The sequence below is a fragment of the Eriocheir sinensis genome, unplaced genomic scaffold (assembly GCF_024679095.1).
Source record: "Eriocheir sinensis breed Jianghai 21 unplaced genomic scaffold, ASM2467909v1 Scaffold1121, whole genome shotgun sequence".
Classification (NCBI taxonomy): domain Eukaryota; kingdom Metazoa; phylum Arthropoda; class Malacostraca; order Decapoda; family Varunidae; genus Eriocheir; species Eriocheir sinensis.
Genome location: NW_026110432.1, coordinates 26,399 through 44,723, shown reverse-complemented (window position 1 = coordinate 44,723; position 18,325 = coordinate 26,399). Strand labels below are relative to the sequence as shown.

The following is an 18,325-nucleotide window of genomic DNA, read 5'->3' as shown; positions in this document are numbered from 1 at the left end:
GAGGAAGAGGAGGAAGAAGAGGAAAAGGAGGAAGAAGAGGAGGAAGGAAAGGAGGAAGAGCAGGAAGAAGAGTAAGAGGAAGAAGAGGAGGAAATAGAGGAAGAAGAGGAGGAGGAGGAAGAACAGGAAGAGGAGGAAGATGAAGAAGAAGAGGAAGAAGGAAGGGAAGAGGAAGAAGAGGAAGAGGCAGAAGAAAAGGAAGAGGAAGAAAAGAGGCGAGAAGCTGGCGAGAAAGGAAAAGGAGGAAGAGGAAGAAGAGGAAGAGGAAGAATAAAAGGAGAAAGAAGAGGAAGAGGAGGAAGAAGAAAAGGAGAAAGAAGAGGAGGAAGAAAAGAAGGAAGAAGAGGAAGAAGAAGAAGAAAAGAAGGAAGAATAGGAAGAGGAGGAAGAAGAAGAAAAGAAGGAAGAATAGGAGGAAGAGGGAGAAAAGGATTTTATTTCTTGAGAGTTTCTTTTCACTCATTATTCACTATTGCTTTACACCATTGATTAGGTTGCAGTACTTAGTGTTCACGAGCGTTATTGTTGTTCAGAAAAATCAATACGATGCTAGCTATACGAGCGCGAAAAATCTCAAGGGGTCGGAACGTATAGGGGTGTAAAGGTTTGCTGCCTTCATTCCAGGCTATGACCCCGCAAGACACGTGGGATTCATGCAAGGAAAGGCTCGCGTGGAACACTGCAGCCACAAAGGAGGCAAGGGGAGCAAACAGTGATACTTTAATGCCCCTGCACGGCCGCCAGGCCAGCATGGCACGGCCACCGTTCTCTTGGTGCCGGCGACCCTCGGCGTCTCCCGGCCCGGCCTACATCACACTGGTTCTCTTGTTGTGCTCGTTGGTGCAGCTGAGAGTGGCGGCCCTCCAATTGCCGGCCTCGTCTCCAACTACGTCATCTCCCCAACGCCTCCACAACGACTCAAGAACCTTGACTCAGCAAGCTGTCCAAGGGGGCTTCGCTGCACCACCACCCGGTGGGGCGCTCGGAGGCTGGAGGGTCAGCGTGGCAAGGAAGGCGCATTTGGACCAGCCGGAAGGTGAGTCACGACGGTAACACGTCATTTGAGGATCAAGGTGTGCACAGCCATGGTGGTTCCTTGAGACTGATAATGTTACCGCTTTATCTTAAAAGAAATATTAACACTGGTTGTTGAAGTGATGTATTACGGCAATGAGAAAAAAATAATGAAAATGCAATCCATGCGACCCAACCAACATGTATTTAATCAACGAAATATTTTTTTTTATTCCATCACCACTCAGGAACGCGACTTACTGAAGCGGGCACGACCGCGTCCACAGCCGACGCCATGCGGCCTCGCTACATCAAGGGGGGCGCGATGCATTCACTTGATCGCACCTCACGCAGCATCACAGCGGTAAGACTTTCATTTCACATTGCCTTCCTCGTCCCTCCTTTGGCTGGACACCTCAGCCCCCACCCTCGCCCGGGTTAGGACAGCTGTGTGGGCGGCTGGGGTGAGCCGTGGCTGCCCCACGCGCTCTTCTCTCCTAACCATTGTCACGCTACTGACGCTATCAGAAAAAAATATTCGATTTGTGGTATGCTAAGCGCTGCAATGCTAATCTCCCCCGTGAGTTTTGCGTCTCGAAGTGTTTCTCTGCTTTGAACACAAACTCATCTGGCAGATCCAACGTATTGAGCTGCATGGGCCACCGCTGCCGGACCGGAAGACCCTCTTCGTGGAGGTGGTGGTGCTCGCTGATTATAGCTTTTACAACCACTACGGCACACGACACGATGCCTCCCAACGCGCCGCACAGCTTCTGAGCGTTGCCAACAAGGTAAGACTTACTTCACACTCTTCCTGGGGGGCTCGTTCACGTCATTGCATGTCCCCTCCTAAAACTTCATACAGAGCCGCCACTGTCGCTAACTATAAACTTCCTTCACTCCTCCACCGCCGACATCCAGGTTCTGGGCGGTGTGGGCGTGATGCTGGTGCCAGCGAAGGTGTCGGTCTGGGACTCACGGGACCAGTTCAGCGTGACCTCCACAGTAGAAACCAACGTCGACGGCCTCCAGCAGTACCGGCTCCGCCTCCTGCAGGAGGAACCTAAACTGCCCAACGACCACACGGTTCTCCTGACGTAAGTTTGAATATATGTATAATGATGCAGGCAGTTGAGAGTCAAGAGTGAAGAGGAGAATGGGGCGAGAATGTCAGTAGTGTCCTTCAGAGGAGGATGCAAAGGGGGACTCAGTGGTTTGCTTTGGGATGGAAATTGACTATCACTTTACATAACTCTCGACTTGATAACATCATGACACCATTCAACAAAGCTATTACATAACTCCTGCCTCGTCACTGCCTTCATTCCCTACAGGAGGAAACAGATGCGAGGACGAGTACCCTGCGGCGCGCCCCAAGGAGGAATGTGCAGGTACGTGCTTCCTGTCCAGCTCTCGGTGCTCAGGCGTGTTGCAGGATTCTCCTTTGTTATCCAGTGTTCCTTTTAAAGCGTGTAAGTCCCTCAACAGAGAGACGGTCAATCAAGTTAGTGTCGAGATAAGAACCTTAGCGATGGTGGGGCCTGGCCGGTGGCCATCATAATCCTTTTTTTACACCACTGGGTCGAGGCTCTTGGGAACAGGAGGGAGGGATAACCTAGACCCTTCTTGTTTTCGTTTATGAAAGTGCTCCATCTCATGCTTTGCTGTTGGTCTTCCACTGGGCCCAAAAGTTTAAAAAATCATTCACTATGTATGATTCTCGTTAAAAAAACAAGTCCTGGCAGGAGAATGATAATTTTATTGTAATTATTCGTTGAGTGTAATTACGGTGCATGACAGCCACGGCTGCTGATGAGTGAGTCGTGTGCTCTCGATGGACAGAAGGCGGGAGTCAGTGAGCGTCGTACAGGACGAGGGGGAGGTGCCAAGCCTGGCGGGCGTGGCCCTGGCGCATGCGGTGGGCCACAGCCTCGGATTTGAGGACGATGCTGATGACGCCGATCACGACTGCGGTTGCCACGATGCCACCTGCGTAATGGGCCGCCACTTTAGGTTAGTCTGGCAGTCTCGCCGTTATCAAGACCTGAACACCAGTGGTTTTGTCTTATGATATAGTATTCTTGTTCGAAAAACTCAGTTTAAGTCTTCCTCCCACAAACAGAAATGCTTCAGCTGCAAAGCTAGAATGGAGTTCTTGCAACAGAAAATCTCTCAGCTCAGCAATGGATTCTTTAGCTTTGGACTGCCTGAGGAACGTGCCGAGGAAGAGGCATGACAGCAACAGCTGCGGCGACGGGGTGGTGGACGACGGCGAGCAGTGTGACTGTGGCCCCGCCGAATTCTGCGACAACCCGTGCTGCGTCGCCGACACCTGCAGGCTTGCCACCAATGCTTCCTGTGCCTCTGGTGCATGTTGCGACACTCGGGTGCGGAACTATGTCTTACATAAAAAAATCTGATGCTAATTTTATTATATGTGTAAGGTGATAACGTTGACCACAAGGTTCTGTCATTATCTGAGACGTTATTTGCATGGCAGACGTGTCAGCCCAAGCCTCCGGGCACAGTGTGTCGTGCGGCTCCGAAGGAATGTGACCTGCCAGAGTTCTGCTCCGGCCACCTGAGTACTGCCCAACTGATGTAAATAAGGGGGACGGGACATCGTGCCGCGGGGGAGAGGTGAGGAAGTTTTTCTCCCCAGTGGGGAAAAGAATTACCATAATGCTTTCCTCCACTCACTGCCTTAGATCCTAACGGTCATTACCACATGTCTTCCCTCAAGGGTCACTGTTACAACGGGGAGTGTGGTAGCCGCGAGGGGCGCTGTGAGCAGCTGTGGGGCGCCTCCACGCCTGCCGCCTCACATGACTGCTACTCAGAATTTAACGTGAAAGGGAACCGTGACGGAAACTGTGGCTTCGAGACCGGTGTTTATCGCACCTGTCGACCCGAGTAAGTGTTTATCGCCGCCATTTAATGTCACAAAACAAGAATCCATAGACTAACCACACTTAATGAAAAAAAATCAGCCATTAGAAGAAGAAAGTCAACTACACCCTGCCTGTAAATTTTGCCAGAGATCCGTCCATTCATTCTAGTCTTGGTCACACAGGAACTCTCTGTGCGGGACTCTCCATTGCCTCGCCTCGGCCCCAAGCGCCAAGCACCTCCCAGAGCATCGCCCCGAGTCTCGACGCGCGGGACCTCACGAATGCCACTTCATCTCCGGATCAGCAAACTACCCCGCCCACCACTGGCTGACCCCCAGCGGTGCCTCCTGTGGCTCTGGAAAGGTGTGTGTGTGTGTGTGTGTGTGTGTGTGTGTGTGTGTGTGTGTGTGTGTGTGTGTGTGTGTGTGTGTGTGCCATATTAACTTCACTGTCGTCCTGAGTAGTCCGCCCACTTCAATGTTCCGTCTCTCAAAATACAGATGTGCGTCAACCAGCGATGTCAGGAGATCCCGAAGCCTACAGGGGACTGCCGAGGTGGGTGTTCTGGACACGGTGTGTGTAACAGCCGCGGCAACTGCCACTGTGATGCGGGTTACTCCCCGCCTGACTGCTCCTTGGCTGGACTAGGAGGCTCTGTGGAAAGTAACGTGATGGCTGGTCCCTCAGGTAAGTGACACAGGGGGGCAGGTTTTGAGGACAAATTCCAGCTTGCTCCCTACTTGGTATCAAAGTTAAGTTCACTGTGACTTCTATACATGGGAACCTTATATCTGGCAGCAGGCTGTTCGCAGGGGGCGTGAATGTCTCCCATGCCAATGGTTTCCCTTCCCACAGACGTCCGGGTTCTAATAACATCGATGTGGGTGCTCCTGGTGCTGCTGGCGAGTCTGCTGGCGGTGACGTGTTGCTCGTGGGGTTGTTTCAAAGGTTGGTACAAGAGTAAAGGACGCGATTACACCTCCCGGGCTCTCCCTTGCTGCGTCGCCTGCCTGGATACGTGCTGCTGCCCCATCATGACCAAGGCTGCCCGATGGATGCTCACTGTCCGATTTCCTCCACAAACGAAACAGTCGAACGTAAATATTGAAGCTGAGGGGGACGTGAACGAGCATATGCTGTGCAGCGTCGACGTAGACATCAAGGGTACCTCTCATACAAACTCCTGGGGCGTGGCCAACGAGAAGCTGGTGACGGAGATGGTCACCATCACACCCAAGAACTCGCCTGACTTGCGAAGGAAGGTGAGACTGCCTTCAGACTCTCCTGTCCAACATCACAAGTCCCATGACAACCTTCAGCGGCCCAAGTATTTGCAATCTATTTCGATGGATTCTGGCTGCGTCTCTGACACTGATGAAGACGACTCCAGCAAGAGATCTTCCCTGCAGCTTTCCATGAGCAGTTTAATTAGCACTTTTAGGAAGATTGGAAACAAAAATGGAAAAGCAACTACAGAAAAAGAAATCCATCTCTCGAAGAACTCTGGAAGTCAGAAATCCATCCCACTGAGTCGTTTGGTAGTAGATCCGCTGGCTGGGGGCCGCAGCTCTCGGCAGGCCACGCCGCCACCAGAGCAGGCGAAGCCAGCCTACTGCCGGTCAATCTCTACCGATATTCTTTCCACTGGAAGGGTCCGAGCAAGAGGGACGCCCCCACCGCCACCTCCTTCTACTCTCAAGCCTGCCAAGAGTGAAGAGAACTTGTCCATGTCCCCAGAGATGCCAAGTGGCGTCAGGTTTCCTTGTAGACAAAACAGCCCTCCCGGCGACAGATCCACTCCGGCGTCTGCGACACCTAAAGAACATGCCCACACGACTGCGTTGAGGGACGCCGTCAACACCAATGGCCGGAAGGTGGCATTACGGCCACCTATTAAAAAGGCTTTGCCATTACCACCCAGGGTTCCTCCCTCGAGGCACAACTCTCCGTCTCCTCCTCAGATAGTTGGTCAGCGAAATCAAGAAGGAAGACTACAAGGGAAGCCCAGTCCACCCCGAGAGGCGGCTCCACCAACTCTTCCCTCCAAGCCATGGTCAGAAGCTCGATCGACTTCTCCGGGATCCTCCGCTTCAAAGGGAAACAATAAAGTGTTGGCAATAGCAAGAAAACTCGACGCTGCGTGAGGTGAAGAAACTAAAGGGTTTACGACTTTCTTGCCTCTCTCGCTTACCTTCGCGACTAGTGCTGTGATTATAATTAAAGACTTCTTTAGGCTGTGCACAAGATTCTTGTATTCACTCTTTTTTATGCTAATAATAAGTTTTCCGTGTGTGACGATCGTGGACGTGCTACACATGCCTGACAAACCGTTTTAACACACAAGCAAAGCCCCCAGTCGTATATGTGTTTAGCAAGGCGTTTGATGGATGTCTGGGAGGAGGGATTGCTGGACCCGTGTGGCCCAAGACCCTGACGGGGCTGAGCTTGGTAGTCACGCATGCCGACAAATAATTACCTGCACACAGAGTGGCTCACCAGCACCCACTGTAAGGCTCAAGGCAGGCATCCAAAGACCCGCATCACGCACGCCTTGACCCCTAGAGGACATCTGTATGTGTCAACAAATGTCAGGTAAATTAATCAAATGATTTAGTCATTGCTCGTGGAAATACACCATAGTCTCATTTTTTTATGGATGTATGAAATCATATTTGATAAAAAAATATATGTTCAAACTAGCCTCAAATGATTCACCTCCTTACCCTGCCGCCAAAGCTTCGACTGCAACAATCACGTCCCGGCCGGATGATAAGCCACACACATCCGGCACCTTTGCAGTGAGTCAAATACACGCTGACACCCGAGACTTGCCGTGATATATCTTATGATTTTTTCATTATTTAATTACAATGAGGTTCTTTAATCAATCTTAGTTTGGGATAGAACTTCCAATAATTCGCCTCAACTATCCCGGGAGAGTCACAACGAGCCGTAAGTCACTACCCTTCCGGTGTATACCCAGCCGGGGCGTGACGATTCTTTGATGATTCCGGTTGAGTTTTGTGATTAAATCTGTGACGGATGTGTTACTGAATGAAGACATCTATTTCAGTTTCTGCCATAAACACACACACACACACACACACACACACACACACACACACACACACACACACACACACACACACACACACACACACACACACACACACACACACACACACACACACACACACACACACACACCACCGCTTCGATCTAGTCACCCCGAGTAATCTAGTGACTCCGGATGCACTCAAATCAAGAACAAGACACAAATGTGGGCAGGAAATTTGGCGATACACAGTTAACACTGACAGCTCGTCTGGTGATAAGATTGCTGTTCTGGCTGGTTTTGCACAAAGGCAAAGCTGGGGGCACGTGCTAAAGCTGCATGTGACCTCGATGCCCATTTCCATTACATTAGATGATTAGACCATTAGCTTGTGGTGGAAAATAACCTCCAATCATGGTATACGGGACCAGTGTAACATCTGGATTACCACAGTTTACCTTTCCTAGGTCTTCCAAGGCACCCATCACCAAAGCCTAAAATGGAGGACGAAAAGCTGGACCGGGATTCGAACCCAGACCTGCGGATTCATATTTAATGGTGCCGATCACTCAAGGCCGTCTCTATGTTGCAGAGACGGCCTAGAAACTCTTTACCACGGAGGCGCTAGTTGTGCGTAGCTTACCGGAAACTATTAGATAGAACTTCTTCAGTTCTAGCCTTTATCTCGAAAGCTTTTGACTAAATCTGATAGGGTTTACAGGCAGGTCCAGTTCCCTTTCAGGGCCATTCACTTCCGCTGTAGTAGACGGTCACTTTTCCATCATCAATTAAACGTATAGACAATGGTGTTCCTCGGAGCTCTGGTATGTCTCACACTTTCTGTTACTCATTAATGATCATTCAGAAAACGAGCTGTTTAATCAATTCTTATAAATAAGACCTTACTCTCTATTACTCAACGTCTTTCAACAAAAGACCCTCACAGAAAAAAATAAACAGCATATGCTACAAAACTCTTCACCTCTGACCTTGCTCTTACTTCTGAATGACGGAGAAGGAACATGTAATTATAAAAGTGACAGAGCGACTGGAAACGGTGAGGTTCAGAGTTGTTCTAAAAGATAGTGAAATGGTGGAAAAGGTATCGGTAAAACAGCTCCAGGAAGTTAAGAGATAGAAAGGTCCACGATGGCTGCAGAAGTAACGTGAATGCAAAGAGGAGGAAATATATAAGTCGGTGCATGTTATTTAGGTATATGGGGAGGCGGTGGCTGAATGGATAGCGAGACGGCCCCGCGTTCAGGAGGACGCGAGTTCAATCCCCGACCGGTGCCATCAAGCTGGGAATTTTCAGCCGCCGCCGAGTGGCTTATAAACTACCCACATGCTGTCCAGAAGACCACCTATCAACCCGGACTCTAGATTCTAGGATCAAAGATGAGCTCCGGGAGGGCAGCATGAGCCAATGCAAGATGGCGCCACTATAAACACTCGCCTGCGCCAGAACGGGCTGGGCCGACCATCAGGACCCACCGGGTAGAAGCCTTGGACCGACCATCAGGATCCACCGGGAAGAAGCCTACCGGCGCAATAGGCCGCAACGTAAAAAAAAAAAAAAAAAATGTGTCCACTGTCCAGTAAGTCAGTCACGGGCACGTGCTTCCGTGACTGCTACCACGGCACTGATCTCCCCAAGCCTTTGAAGCCTGTTCTTGGTGAAGATGTTTCCCTACGCACTACTGACGCCCAGGATTACCATATTCAACCTTTCCTAACTCTCGCTCCAGACACCAATTAATTGAACATTATTTAAAAGCAGTATATGGATGATGTATACATGGTGTTGCTGCCCATGGCTCGACCCCAGGTGCGTATTGTAGCGAGACCCCGAGTCTCTTCATCATGTGACACATTAAATACTCGGGGTAAGGAGATGTCAAAACTATAATATCTCTTATAATTCATGCACATCATTTTTTTTTTTTTAATGATTGTGTGCTGCCCATAAGACATTGCAAAGAAGAGGAAAGAAAATAGGCCCATGACTTGGGAATATCGCTTTCTTCATAGTCACTGCCAGTAGTCTAGAATGCTTTATCTCTGCTCCAATGGCTTCTGTAAAACCTCTCTCCTCGATAAGATAAACCTAGTGCCACCCTGATATCGCGCATATAACACGTCCGTATCCCAACCGCAGCTCCATTTCACTGATTTACCGCCAAACTCCACGATAGCCAGTGTTGTGCCACGCGAATCTTAAACACCTAAATGTGTGCCGTGAACGAATGAACCACATCGTGCAACCCACACTACTGCTACACACTCCAGGCCCCCTGCCGGTCACTGCACGGCCAATTCGCCGCTTCGGCAGCTGCGGCACCCTCCAGACTACCCGTCTGTGAGACCGCAGTCGTGTGCATGTCGAAGTGGATTTGGAGACATTACGGCTCTGTCGTCCATTTAACCGGAAAAGAGTTATGCGTCATCAGAGCACTTTGTCATATCTTAGTAGGACTCCGGCACAGCGCAGTGCGCCAGTCTACAACGGGGCGCGTCAGCTGTGAGGCGGGCACGGGTGCGGGCAAGAAGAGTGTCGAGCAGCAGGACAAGTTCATCTCTCACACCAACACACTTGAGTACTTTGAAAGACACTTAGAATATTTATTGCATTTTAACTAAAAAAAAAAAAAAGCGTTATGACTTCTTACTTCATGTCGTTTTGAAGGATCGGTAAATCTCATCAACAATGTGTTATGTCAGTGGTGAAAAAGGTTCTTCAAATCATATCGATCGAGTGCAGAAAAGAGAAGACTAGTGAAGACTATCGAAGATAAGTAAAGGCCAGTGAAGAGCCTGCGGCAGCATCACAGGCACAAACAGCTGGCTGCGGCCAGCAACCCGTACGAGATGCTGCTGCTGCACAATACAGTTGTCTGTGCGACTACACTTTTGCTGTGCTTCAACTTTTCCAGCACAGCAGAGCAGGCCCTCCAACCTAACACTAAGGTGCAGGCGTCTCTGGAGGGTGAGACACGCCTACCCCAGCAGGGCGGGCCGGCGGGGGCGGCAGCTGCTGTACACCTCACCGCCACAACGCAAAAACCACCGATCCATAGACTGGCGGCAGGAGACTCCTCCAGACAAAACAAGGGACGTGATCAACCATCAACTTCGGAGGAAAGTGAAAATAAGATGCCTCCAGAAGCCAGTGACAACACAAGACAGGAGACGACGGGAATGAATGACGGGAGGGCAAGAGCTGCTGGTGAAGGCAGAAAACAGGAAAGAGTTACCCAGGGAGTCAGAGATAATCTTGGTGAGTCAAGACTCACATCATTTATGAGTCATTTGTAATAATACGAACGAAATTTAGATTTTTTTTGTTGTATCTTTCCTCAACAAGCAGTTTCAGAATATTGGATTCCTGTGGCAAATTAAGTACATTTATATATTGTTTAATGTGTGTCCGCGCATTCTATTCTGAACACAATTACTGGACATTGTGGAGTGACCTGAGTGTTCACCTGTTCATTCTAGACACACAAGAGTGGTTCACGGAGACGCTCAACGTCACCATCACCCCAAAAGTCACCTGGACACGCCGCAGAGACCCCCACGGCCCCCCACCCCCCACACCGGTGCGATACTCTCTCTCTCTCTCTCTCTCTCTCTCTCTCTCTCTCTCTCTCTCTCTCTCTCTCTCTCTCTCTCTCTCTCTCTATATAAAAATATATATATATATATATTATATATATATATATATATATATATACACACACACATATATATATATATATATATATATATATATATATATATCTATATATATATATATATATATATATATATATATATATATATATATATATATATATATATATATATATATATATATATATATATATATATATATATATATATATATATATATATATATATATATATATATATATATATATATATATATATATATATATATATATATATATATATATATATATATATATATATATATATATATATATATATATATATATATATATGGTAGGAGTAGTTCAGCATGCTCTCTAAAGATAGATCCTCTCTCTTTCCGCACCACACTACATCCACAAAACATACACACCTTTCCCAAAAATTTGAAATTCAAAATGACGCACCATAGCATTACCTCGGAGTCCCCACCTGGGGGGGGGACCATAAACTCCCTCAGGGAGGACTCCCATTCCAGCTTCCGACTTGAGAGATGTCCTGATAACTCGAACCTCCTCCTTATCAATTTCTGCAACATTCGCGGTCTTCGATCTAATTTTCATTCTGTGGAGCATCATCTCTCCTCCTCTAAACTTCACCTTCTCTTTCTCACCGAAACACAGGTTTCTGAGACTACTGAAAGCAATCTCTACTTTGTTCCCTCCTACTATCTCTATCCTAAATTTCAATCCAAAGCTGGATGTTGCGCCTACGTGCGCAACGACATCACTTGCTCTCGTGCCCACGACCTTGACTCTTCTGAATTTTCCACCATCTGGCTAAGACTTCATTGTCATTCTATTACTAAATACATCTGTGCTGTTTATCTCTCACCTAACTCAACTAACTATGTTAAATTCTTAGACTATTTGAACTCTAAAGTGGAGCACATCTTGACCCACTCTCCCTTCGCTGAAATCTCCATCTTAGGAGATTTCAATATTCACCACCAGCTTTGGCTTTCATCCTCTTACATTGACCAGCCTGGTGAACAAGCCTACAACTTTGCTCTCCTCAACGATCTAGAGCAGTTGGTTCAGCACCCTACACGTATTCCCGACCGTCTTGGAGACAGGCCCAACATATTAGACCTCTTCCTTACCTCTAACCCTTCTACTTAATCTGTCAAACTGTGCTCTCCTTTGGGCTCCTCCAATCACAACCTTATTTCTGTATCCTGTCCTATCGCTCCTGTACATCCTCTGGACCCACCAAAGAGGCGATACTTCTGGCATTTTGCTTCAGCTCGGTGGGACGACCTGAGGATGTACTTTTCCGATTTCCCGTGGAATGATTACTGCTTCCAGAAGAGAGACCCTTCTGAGTGTGCCCAGCGCATCACAGAGGTGATTGTCTCTGGAATGGAGGCATACATTCCACGTACTTTCTCTACCTACTTCTCATGCTAAAAAGCCTTGGTTTAATCACGCTTATTCTCTTGTTGTCAAAGATAGAGAGGCAGCTCACAAAAGGTACCAGAACCTTCGAACTCCCGCTAACCATGATCTTTACATTTCCGCCCGGAATCGTGACAAATCTATTCTTCGACTTACCAAAAGCTCTTTCATCCGTAGCAAATGTCAAAACCTTGCTTTCTCTAATTCTTCCAGAGACTTCTGGCACCTAGCCCAAAACATCTCCAACTTCACTTCTTCTTTCCCTCCTCTCCTTAACCCTGAAGGCAGCACCGACGTCTCATCTATCTCTAAGGCTGAGCTCTTCGCTCAAACTTTGTGAAACAACTCCACTCTGGACGATTCTTGGCATATTCCTCCTACTCATCCCCCCTCTGACTCCTTTATGCCTGTTATTAAGATTCCTCAGAATGATGTTTTCTATGCCCTCTAAGGCCTCAACTCTCAGAAGGCTTATGGACATGATGGAGGGCCTTCTATTGTCCTTAAAAACTGTGCCTCCGTAATGACACCCTGCCTGGTCAAACTCTTTCGCCTCTGCCTGTCAACATCTACCTTTCCTTTCTGCTGGAAATATGCCTTCATACAGCCTGTGCTTAAGAAGGGTGACCGTTCCAATCCCTCAGACTACCACCCTAGAGCCCTAAATTCAAGTCTATCTAAAGCTTTTGAATCAACCCTTAACCGGAAGATTCAAAAGCACCTTTCCATTTTTTACCTTCTATCTGATCGCCAGTATGGGTTCCGCAAGGGGTGTTCTACTGGTCATCTTACTCTCTTAACTGATTCTTGGTCATCCTTTCTCAGTTGAGCTAGACATATCGAAAGCTTTCGATAGAGTCTGGCACAACTCTTTGCTTTTTAAACTGCCCTTTTTCGGATTCTATCCCTCTAACTGTTCCTTTATCTCCAGTTTCCTTTCCGGCCGTTCTATCTCTGCTGTAGTAGACGGTCACTGTTCTTCCCATAAACCTGTCAACCGTTGTGTCCCACAGGGCTCTGTCCTATCAAACATTCTCTTCCTGTTATTCATCAATGATCTTCTTTCCATAACAAACTGTCCTATCCATTCATACGCTGATGAATCCACTCTGCATTATTCAACTTCTTTCAACAGAAGACCCTCTCAACAGGAATTACATGACTCCAGACTGGAGGCTGCAGAACGCTTAACATCAGACCTTGCTATTATTTCAGATTGGGGTAAAAGGAACCTAGTGTCCTTCAATGCCTCAAAAAAACAATTTCTCCACCTATCAACTCGACACAATCTTCCAAACACCCATCCCCTATTCTTCGACACCACTCAGCTGTCACCTTCTTCAACACTAAACATCCTTGGTCTATTCTTAACTCAAAATCTTAACTGGAAACTTCATATCTCCTCTCTCACTAAATCAGTTTCTCGAGGTTGGGCGTTCTGTATCGTCTCCGCCAGTTCTTCATCCCCGCACAGTTGCTATCCATATACAGGGGCCTTGTCCGCCCTTGTATGGAGTATGCATCTCACGTATGGGGGGTCTCCACTCACGCAGCTCTCTTGGACAGAGTGGAGTCTAAGGCTCTTCGTCTCTTCAGTTTCTACCTCTTAAATTCCGCCGCCATGGTGCCTCTCTTTCTATCTTCTATCGATATTTTCACGTTCACTGCTCTTCTGATCTTGCTAACTGCATGCCTCCCCCCTCCCGCGGTCCCGCCACACACGAGTTTCTACTCAAGCTCATCCCTTTATTGTCCAAATCCCTAACGCACGAGTTAACCAGCATCTTCACTCTTTCATCCCTCACGCTGGTAAACTCTGGAACAATCTTCCTTCATCTGTATTTCCTCCTGCCTACGACTTGAACTTTATCAAGAGGAGGGTATCAGGACACCTCTCCTCCCGAAATTGACCTATCTTTCAGCCACACCCCTGGACTCTTTTTAGGAGCAGTGAGTAGCGGGCTTTTTTTCATTATTGTTTCCCTTTTTTATGCCCTTGAACTGTTTATTTTACTGTAAATATATATATATATATATATATATATATATATATATATATATATATATATATATATATATATATATATATATATAGCTATATATTTGTGTGTGTGTGTGTGTGTGTGTGTGTGTGTGTGTGTGTGTGTGTGTGTGTGTGTGTGTGTGTGTGTGTGTGTGTGTGTGTGTGTTTATCTATCAACTCTACTCTCCCACCTGTGTCAAGGAGAAAGATTCATCGGAGAAGAGAGGAAAGCGTGACGAGGACGCGGAAGAGCACATCCTCCTGACGGTTACCTTCAATAAGGACGGCCAGGCACTCATCCTTGACCTCCACCCTAACAGGTACCCAACCTCTGTCTCTCCACAAGCCCTTGACCCCCACCCCAGCATCAGAACAACACAGAGCTTTTTCTCCTAAAGAAGCACAGTGCGCGAAGAAGGCGCTTCACATATTTAAAACTGGTCGAATGAAAGTGATAATGTTCGACTTGTAAAGTTTGGTTGCTATTAACCTTTGTTTCTGTTGGTATGATATAAAAAAACGCCATCACAACATTCGTGTCTACATAACACACCTACCAAGGAACACGAAGCGAGTGCAAAGCTGCGTACCTCAAACTTTTCCTTCTGCCACCCAGTTTTTTTTCAAGCCTCAACCTCGTGGCCCATTATGAAGCATCTTTATTAAAAACACTAAATTTTGTATGCTTACCGCTGCCTTGCATTTAGTTCTTTATTAGTGATGACGTTGTGAATCAGTGAGTAGTCTCGGCCAGATTATTTTTCTAAATAACTTGGTGTAGAGTCTGATAAAACAAAAGAAACCGCACGTGTGATCAATCCATCTCCCTCCCCCCTTATTCTTCACCCTTTTTGAGCGCAGTGAAGTGAGTGTCTCGTCCTAACTATCCTCAGGTCCTCGAATAGGTACTCTGGTGCGCCCATCACTTGATATTTTGCCGGTATGTCTTTTTTTTCCTCCACACGGGACACGAGGCACAAGATGCACCTTGGAAATATACACTGATTCTGATCGCAACTGGAATCACATGGAGGGCGGGGATGTTAGACACCTCCTCCTTCTTCTTGCCTTTTCCGTCAACTTTACTAACATTATCATTTTTCCTACATCTGCTTCTGCTCCACACCAGCCCTTCTCTCGTCGTCCACCACATTCCTCTGCACCTCTTCTTCACCATTTCTAGCATATCTACTCTTTCCAACCATCATCATCATCGTCCTTCTCCTCCTCCTCCTCCTCCTCCTCCTCCTCTTCTGCCTCCATGTGATCGAGTATTCTCCTGATGAGCCATTTGGGTTGCTGTTACCCGTCTTTCCATTCCTTCTCCTCCTCCTGCTCCTCCGCTTCTCCTCCCTTTCATTTCTCCTCCTCCTCCTCCTCCTCCTCCTCCTCCTCCTCTTCATCATCATCATCATCATCATCCTTCTCCGCCATAACGCCCTTCACCCCTCTTTCACCCCTCCTCTTCCCCTTCCTCAGAGACTTGCTGACGGCAGCGTACACGGAGTCGAGCGGCGGTGTGGCCGGTGGGGATGACACACTTCCGAGAGAGGTGAGTCTGTTCGTTGCGTCAAAGAGTGAGTCACGCTCACGCCCCAGCAGTGCCTGCTCTGATTGTCCCCAGTGTGCCTGTGTTAGAATGTAAGGCGCGACACAAGTGAAGGAGAGAGAGAGAGAGAGAGAGAGAGAGAGAGAGAGAGAGAGAGAGAGAGAGAGAGAGAGAGAGAGAGCATGTGTGTGTATCAGTGATACATTATCAGGTGGCCCGACACCGGAAAAGGGCGTGAACACACCTGCGTTGACTTGGTATTCACTGTCAGACCTGCCACAAGATCCAAAACAAACTAGAATTTTGTATGAATAGCCCGGTAATTAAGACTTAAGAACAGCCTAATTAAAGGAACGTTCCGTGTAAAAAATTTCATCGTACCCGCACACTGATTTACGCTCCAGGAAAATCACGTTAAAGTAATTCAACGTTCCTTTCTGTTGACCTCCCAAAACATATTTCATCGTTTGGAAGGAAAGACCCGTAGCGGACTTACCCAAGATTAACTTGACTCGGTGGATCAGAATAAGGCGCTGCAGTGTGTGTGTGTGTGTGTGTGTGTGTTAACATTTATTCTATCATACTGTCTACACTAATTTGAAAAAAGAGCTTCTCACCCGCACACAAACAAACACACACACACACACACACACACACACACATAACGCAGCGCCTTACTCTTTCACCACTACACTGTTAAACTGCTCTCATGGTGCAGTTGACTTTGGCTGACAGACTTTCACAGGCTGACGCCTGGCAGACTAAGGTTAGAACCCCGTTCAGGTCGAGAGATTTTCCGATAAGAAGGAGCGATTGCTGTTCCCCTTCAGCAAGGGGTGAGGGATGTGGTTCCGGCAGTACTTATACATCGTTTAAACCAGTGATTCTCAACATTTTCTGTCGTTTCCCCTTCAACCAGTTCCACCATCCGAATTTCCCCTTCGTATGGACTAAAAAAGCAGCCAAAACATGAAATTTACTTGCTTGATAACACAAATAATATTATAAACAAATCGTAGCCACTTTAAACAAAGCTCTCTCTCTGGGAGGGGCATACTGGCTGCCCATCAGGAGTCCAGCACGTGATCAGGCCGATGTGAATATATCTCTCTCTCTCTCTCTCTCTCTCTCTCTCTCTCTCTCTCTCTCTCTCTCTCTCTCTCTCTCTCTCTCTCTCTCTCTCTCTCTCTCTCTCTCTCTCTCTCTCTCTCTCTCTCTCTCTCTCTCTCTCTCTCTCTCTCTCTCTCTCTCTCCCACACACACACACACATACACACACACACATACACACCAGAGTTATGATAAGCTTTCGTGATAATATCGGTTGACGAGATTTCAGCAGCCACGCCGTATGTCCAACGCAGGAAAACTACATGTAGCAATGTGTTTCTCCTTTGTGGGTTACTCTCTGAGCAGAATTATTCCTGATCTTGGGAAATGGATGAATTCTAAGCAATTGAAGCTGAATGAGGACGACACTAAATGCCTGATTGTGGGGAAAATAAGGACCTCAGAAGGCTAAATATCTCCACTCTTCAGATTAATAATAACACTGATTGTAAAAGAGGCAGTCAAAGATCTAGATGTGATAATTGATTCTACTCTATCACTCAAAGTACAAGTCAACCACGTGGTGAGAGCAACAGACTACCATCTAAGAAATATTTAATTTGTCAAGAAATACTTAAGAACATAAGAACATAAGAACGCAGGAGTCTACAAGAGCCCGGTAGGCCTGTACGAGGCAGCTCCTTTGACCCTAAGCTCCCGTGTATCTAACCCCACCTAATATCGCTGTCCATGAATTTATCTAGTCTATTTTTGAATGTGACAATTGTATTGGCACTCACCACATGACTGCTAAGCCTATTCCACTCATCCACCACCCTGTTAGTAAACCAATTTTTGCCTATGTCCCTGTTGAATCTGAATTTATCCAGTTTAAACCCATTACTTCGTGTCCTACCCGGTTCTCTTACCAACAAAACCTTATGAATGTCTCCCTTATTAAAGGCCTTCATCCATTTATAAACCTCGATCATGTCTCCACGTACCCTTCGCCTTTCTAGAGAATGCAAGTTTAACTGTTTGAGTCTTCCCTCGTATGGCAAGTTTCTCAACCCCTGAACCATCTTAGCCATCCTCCTCTGCACCGATTCTAACATTTTGATATCCATTCTATAGTAAGGTGACCAGAACTGAACCGCATAGTCAAGATGAGGTCTAACTAATGCTAAATATCGTTTGTGGATTACTTCTGTTGCTTACGCTCCTTGAAATAAATCCCAGTACCCTATTAGCTCGATTTCTAGCTTGAATGCATTGTGCCCTTGGACGGAGATCAGAGCTCACTAAGACCCTAAATCCTCTCGCACCCAGACCTACTTATGAGAGTGTCATTTAAGCAATAGTTATGTGAGGGGTTGTTCTACCTACACCAGAATACTGCACTTCCCACATTGAACTCCATCTGCCATTTATCCGCCCAGTCATACAATCTGTTGAGTTCACCTTGGAGAATACTAGCGTCCTGATCCGACTCAATTACTCTACCGATCTTGGTAACATCTGCAAATTTACTAACATCACTACTAATTCCTGTATCTAAGTCATTGATATAAATAATAAACAAAAGTGGACCTAATACCGAACCTTGTGGGACCCCACTCGTAACACATCCCCAGT

General features: G+C 47.0%; 2 protein-coding genes across 2 annotated transcripts in view; both read left to right on the top strand.

The window, feature by feature from the left end:
* The first annotated feature begins 604 nt into the window (after positions 1–604).
* On the top strand, positions 605–6,606 carry LOC126989278 (uncharacterized). The gene is given in 13 exon segments (XM_050847923.1): positions 605–1,036; positions 1,263–1,378; positions 1,650–1,805; positions 1,936–2,111; positions 2,349–2,405; positions 2,857–3,027; positions 3,137–3,401; positions 3,515–3,593; positions 3,596–3,654; positions 3,758–3,927; positions 4,088–4,268; positions 4,406–4,592; positions 4,761–6,606. Coding segments are annotated over 13 exon segments (3,315 nt in total). The 5' UTR covers positions 605–627; the 3' UTR covers positions 6,050–6,606.
* A 2,315-nt stretch (positions 6,607–8,921) lies between these two features.
* LOC126989277 (disintegrin and metalloproteinase domain-containing protein 19-like) overlaps positions 8,922–18,325 on the top strand; it is a 32,319-nt gene continuing 22,915 nt past the window's right edge. The window contains exons 1-4 of the mRNA XM_050847922.1: positions 8,922–10,237; positions 10,459–10,559; positions 14,293–14,411; positions 15,571–15,643. Of these exons, the coding sequence (XP_050703879.1) occupies positions 9,829–10,237; positions 10,459–10,559; positions 14,293–14,411; positions 15,571–15,643 (702 nt within the window). The 5' untranslated portion in view covers positions 8,922–9,828. The remainder of the gene's footprint in view (positions 10,238–10,458; positions 10,560–14,292; positions 14,412–15,570; positions 15,644–18,325) is intronic.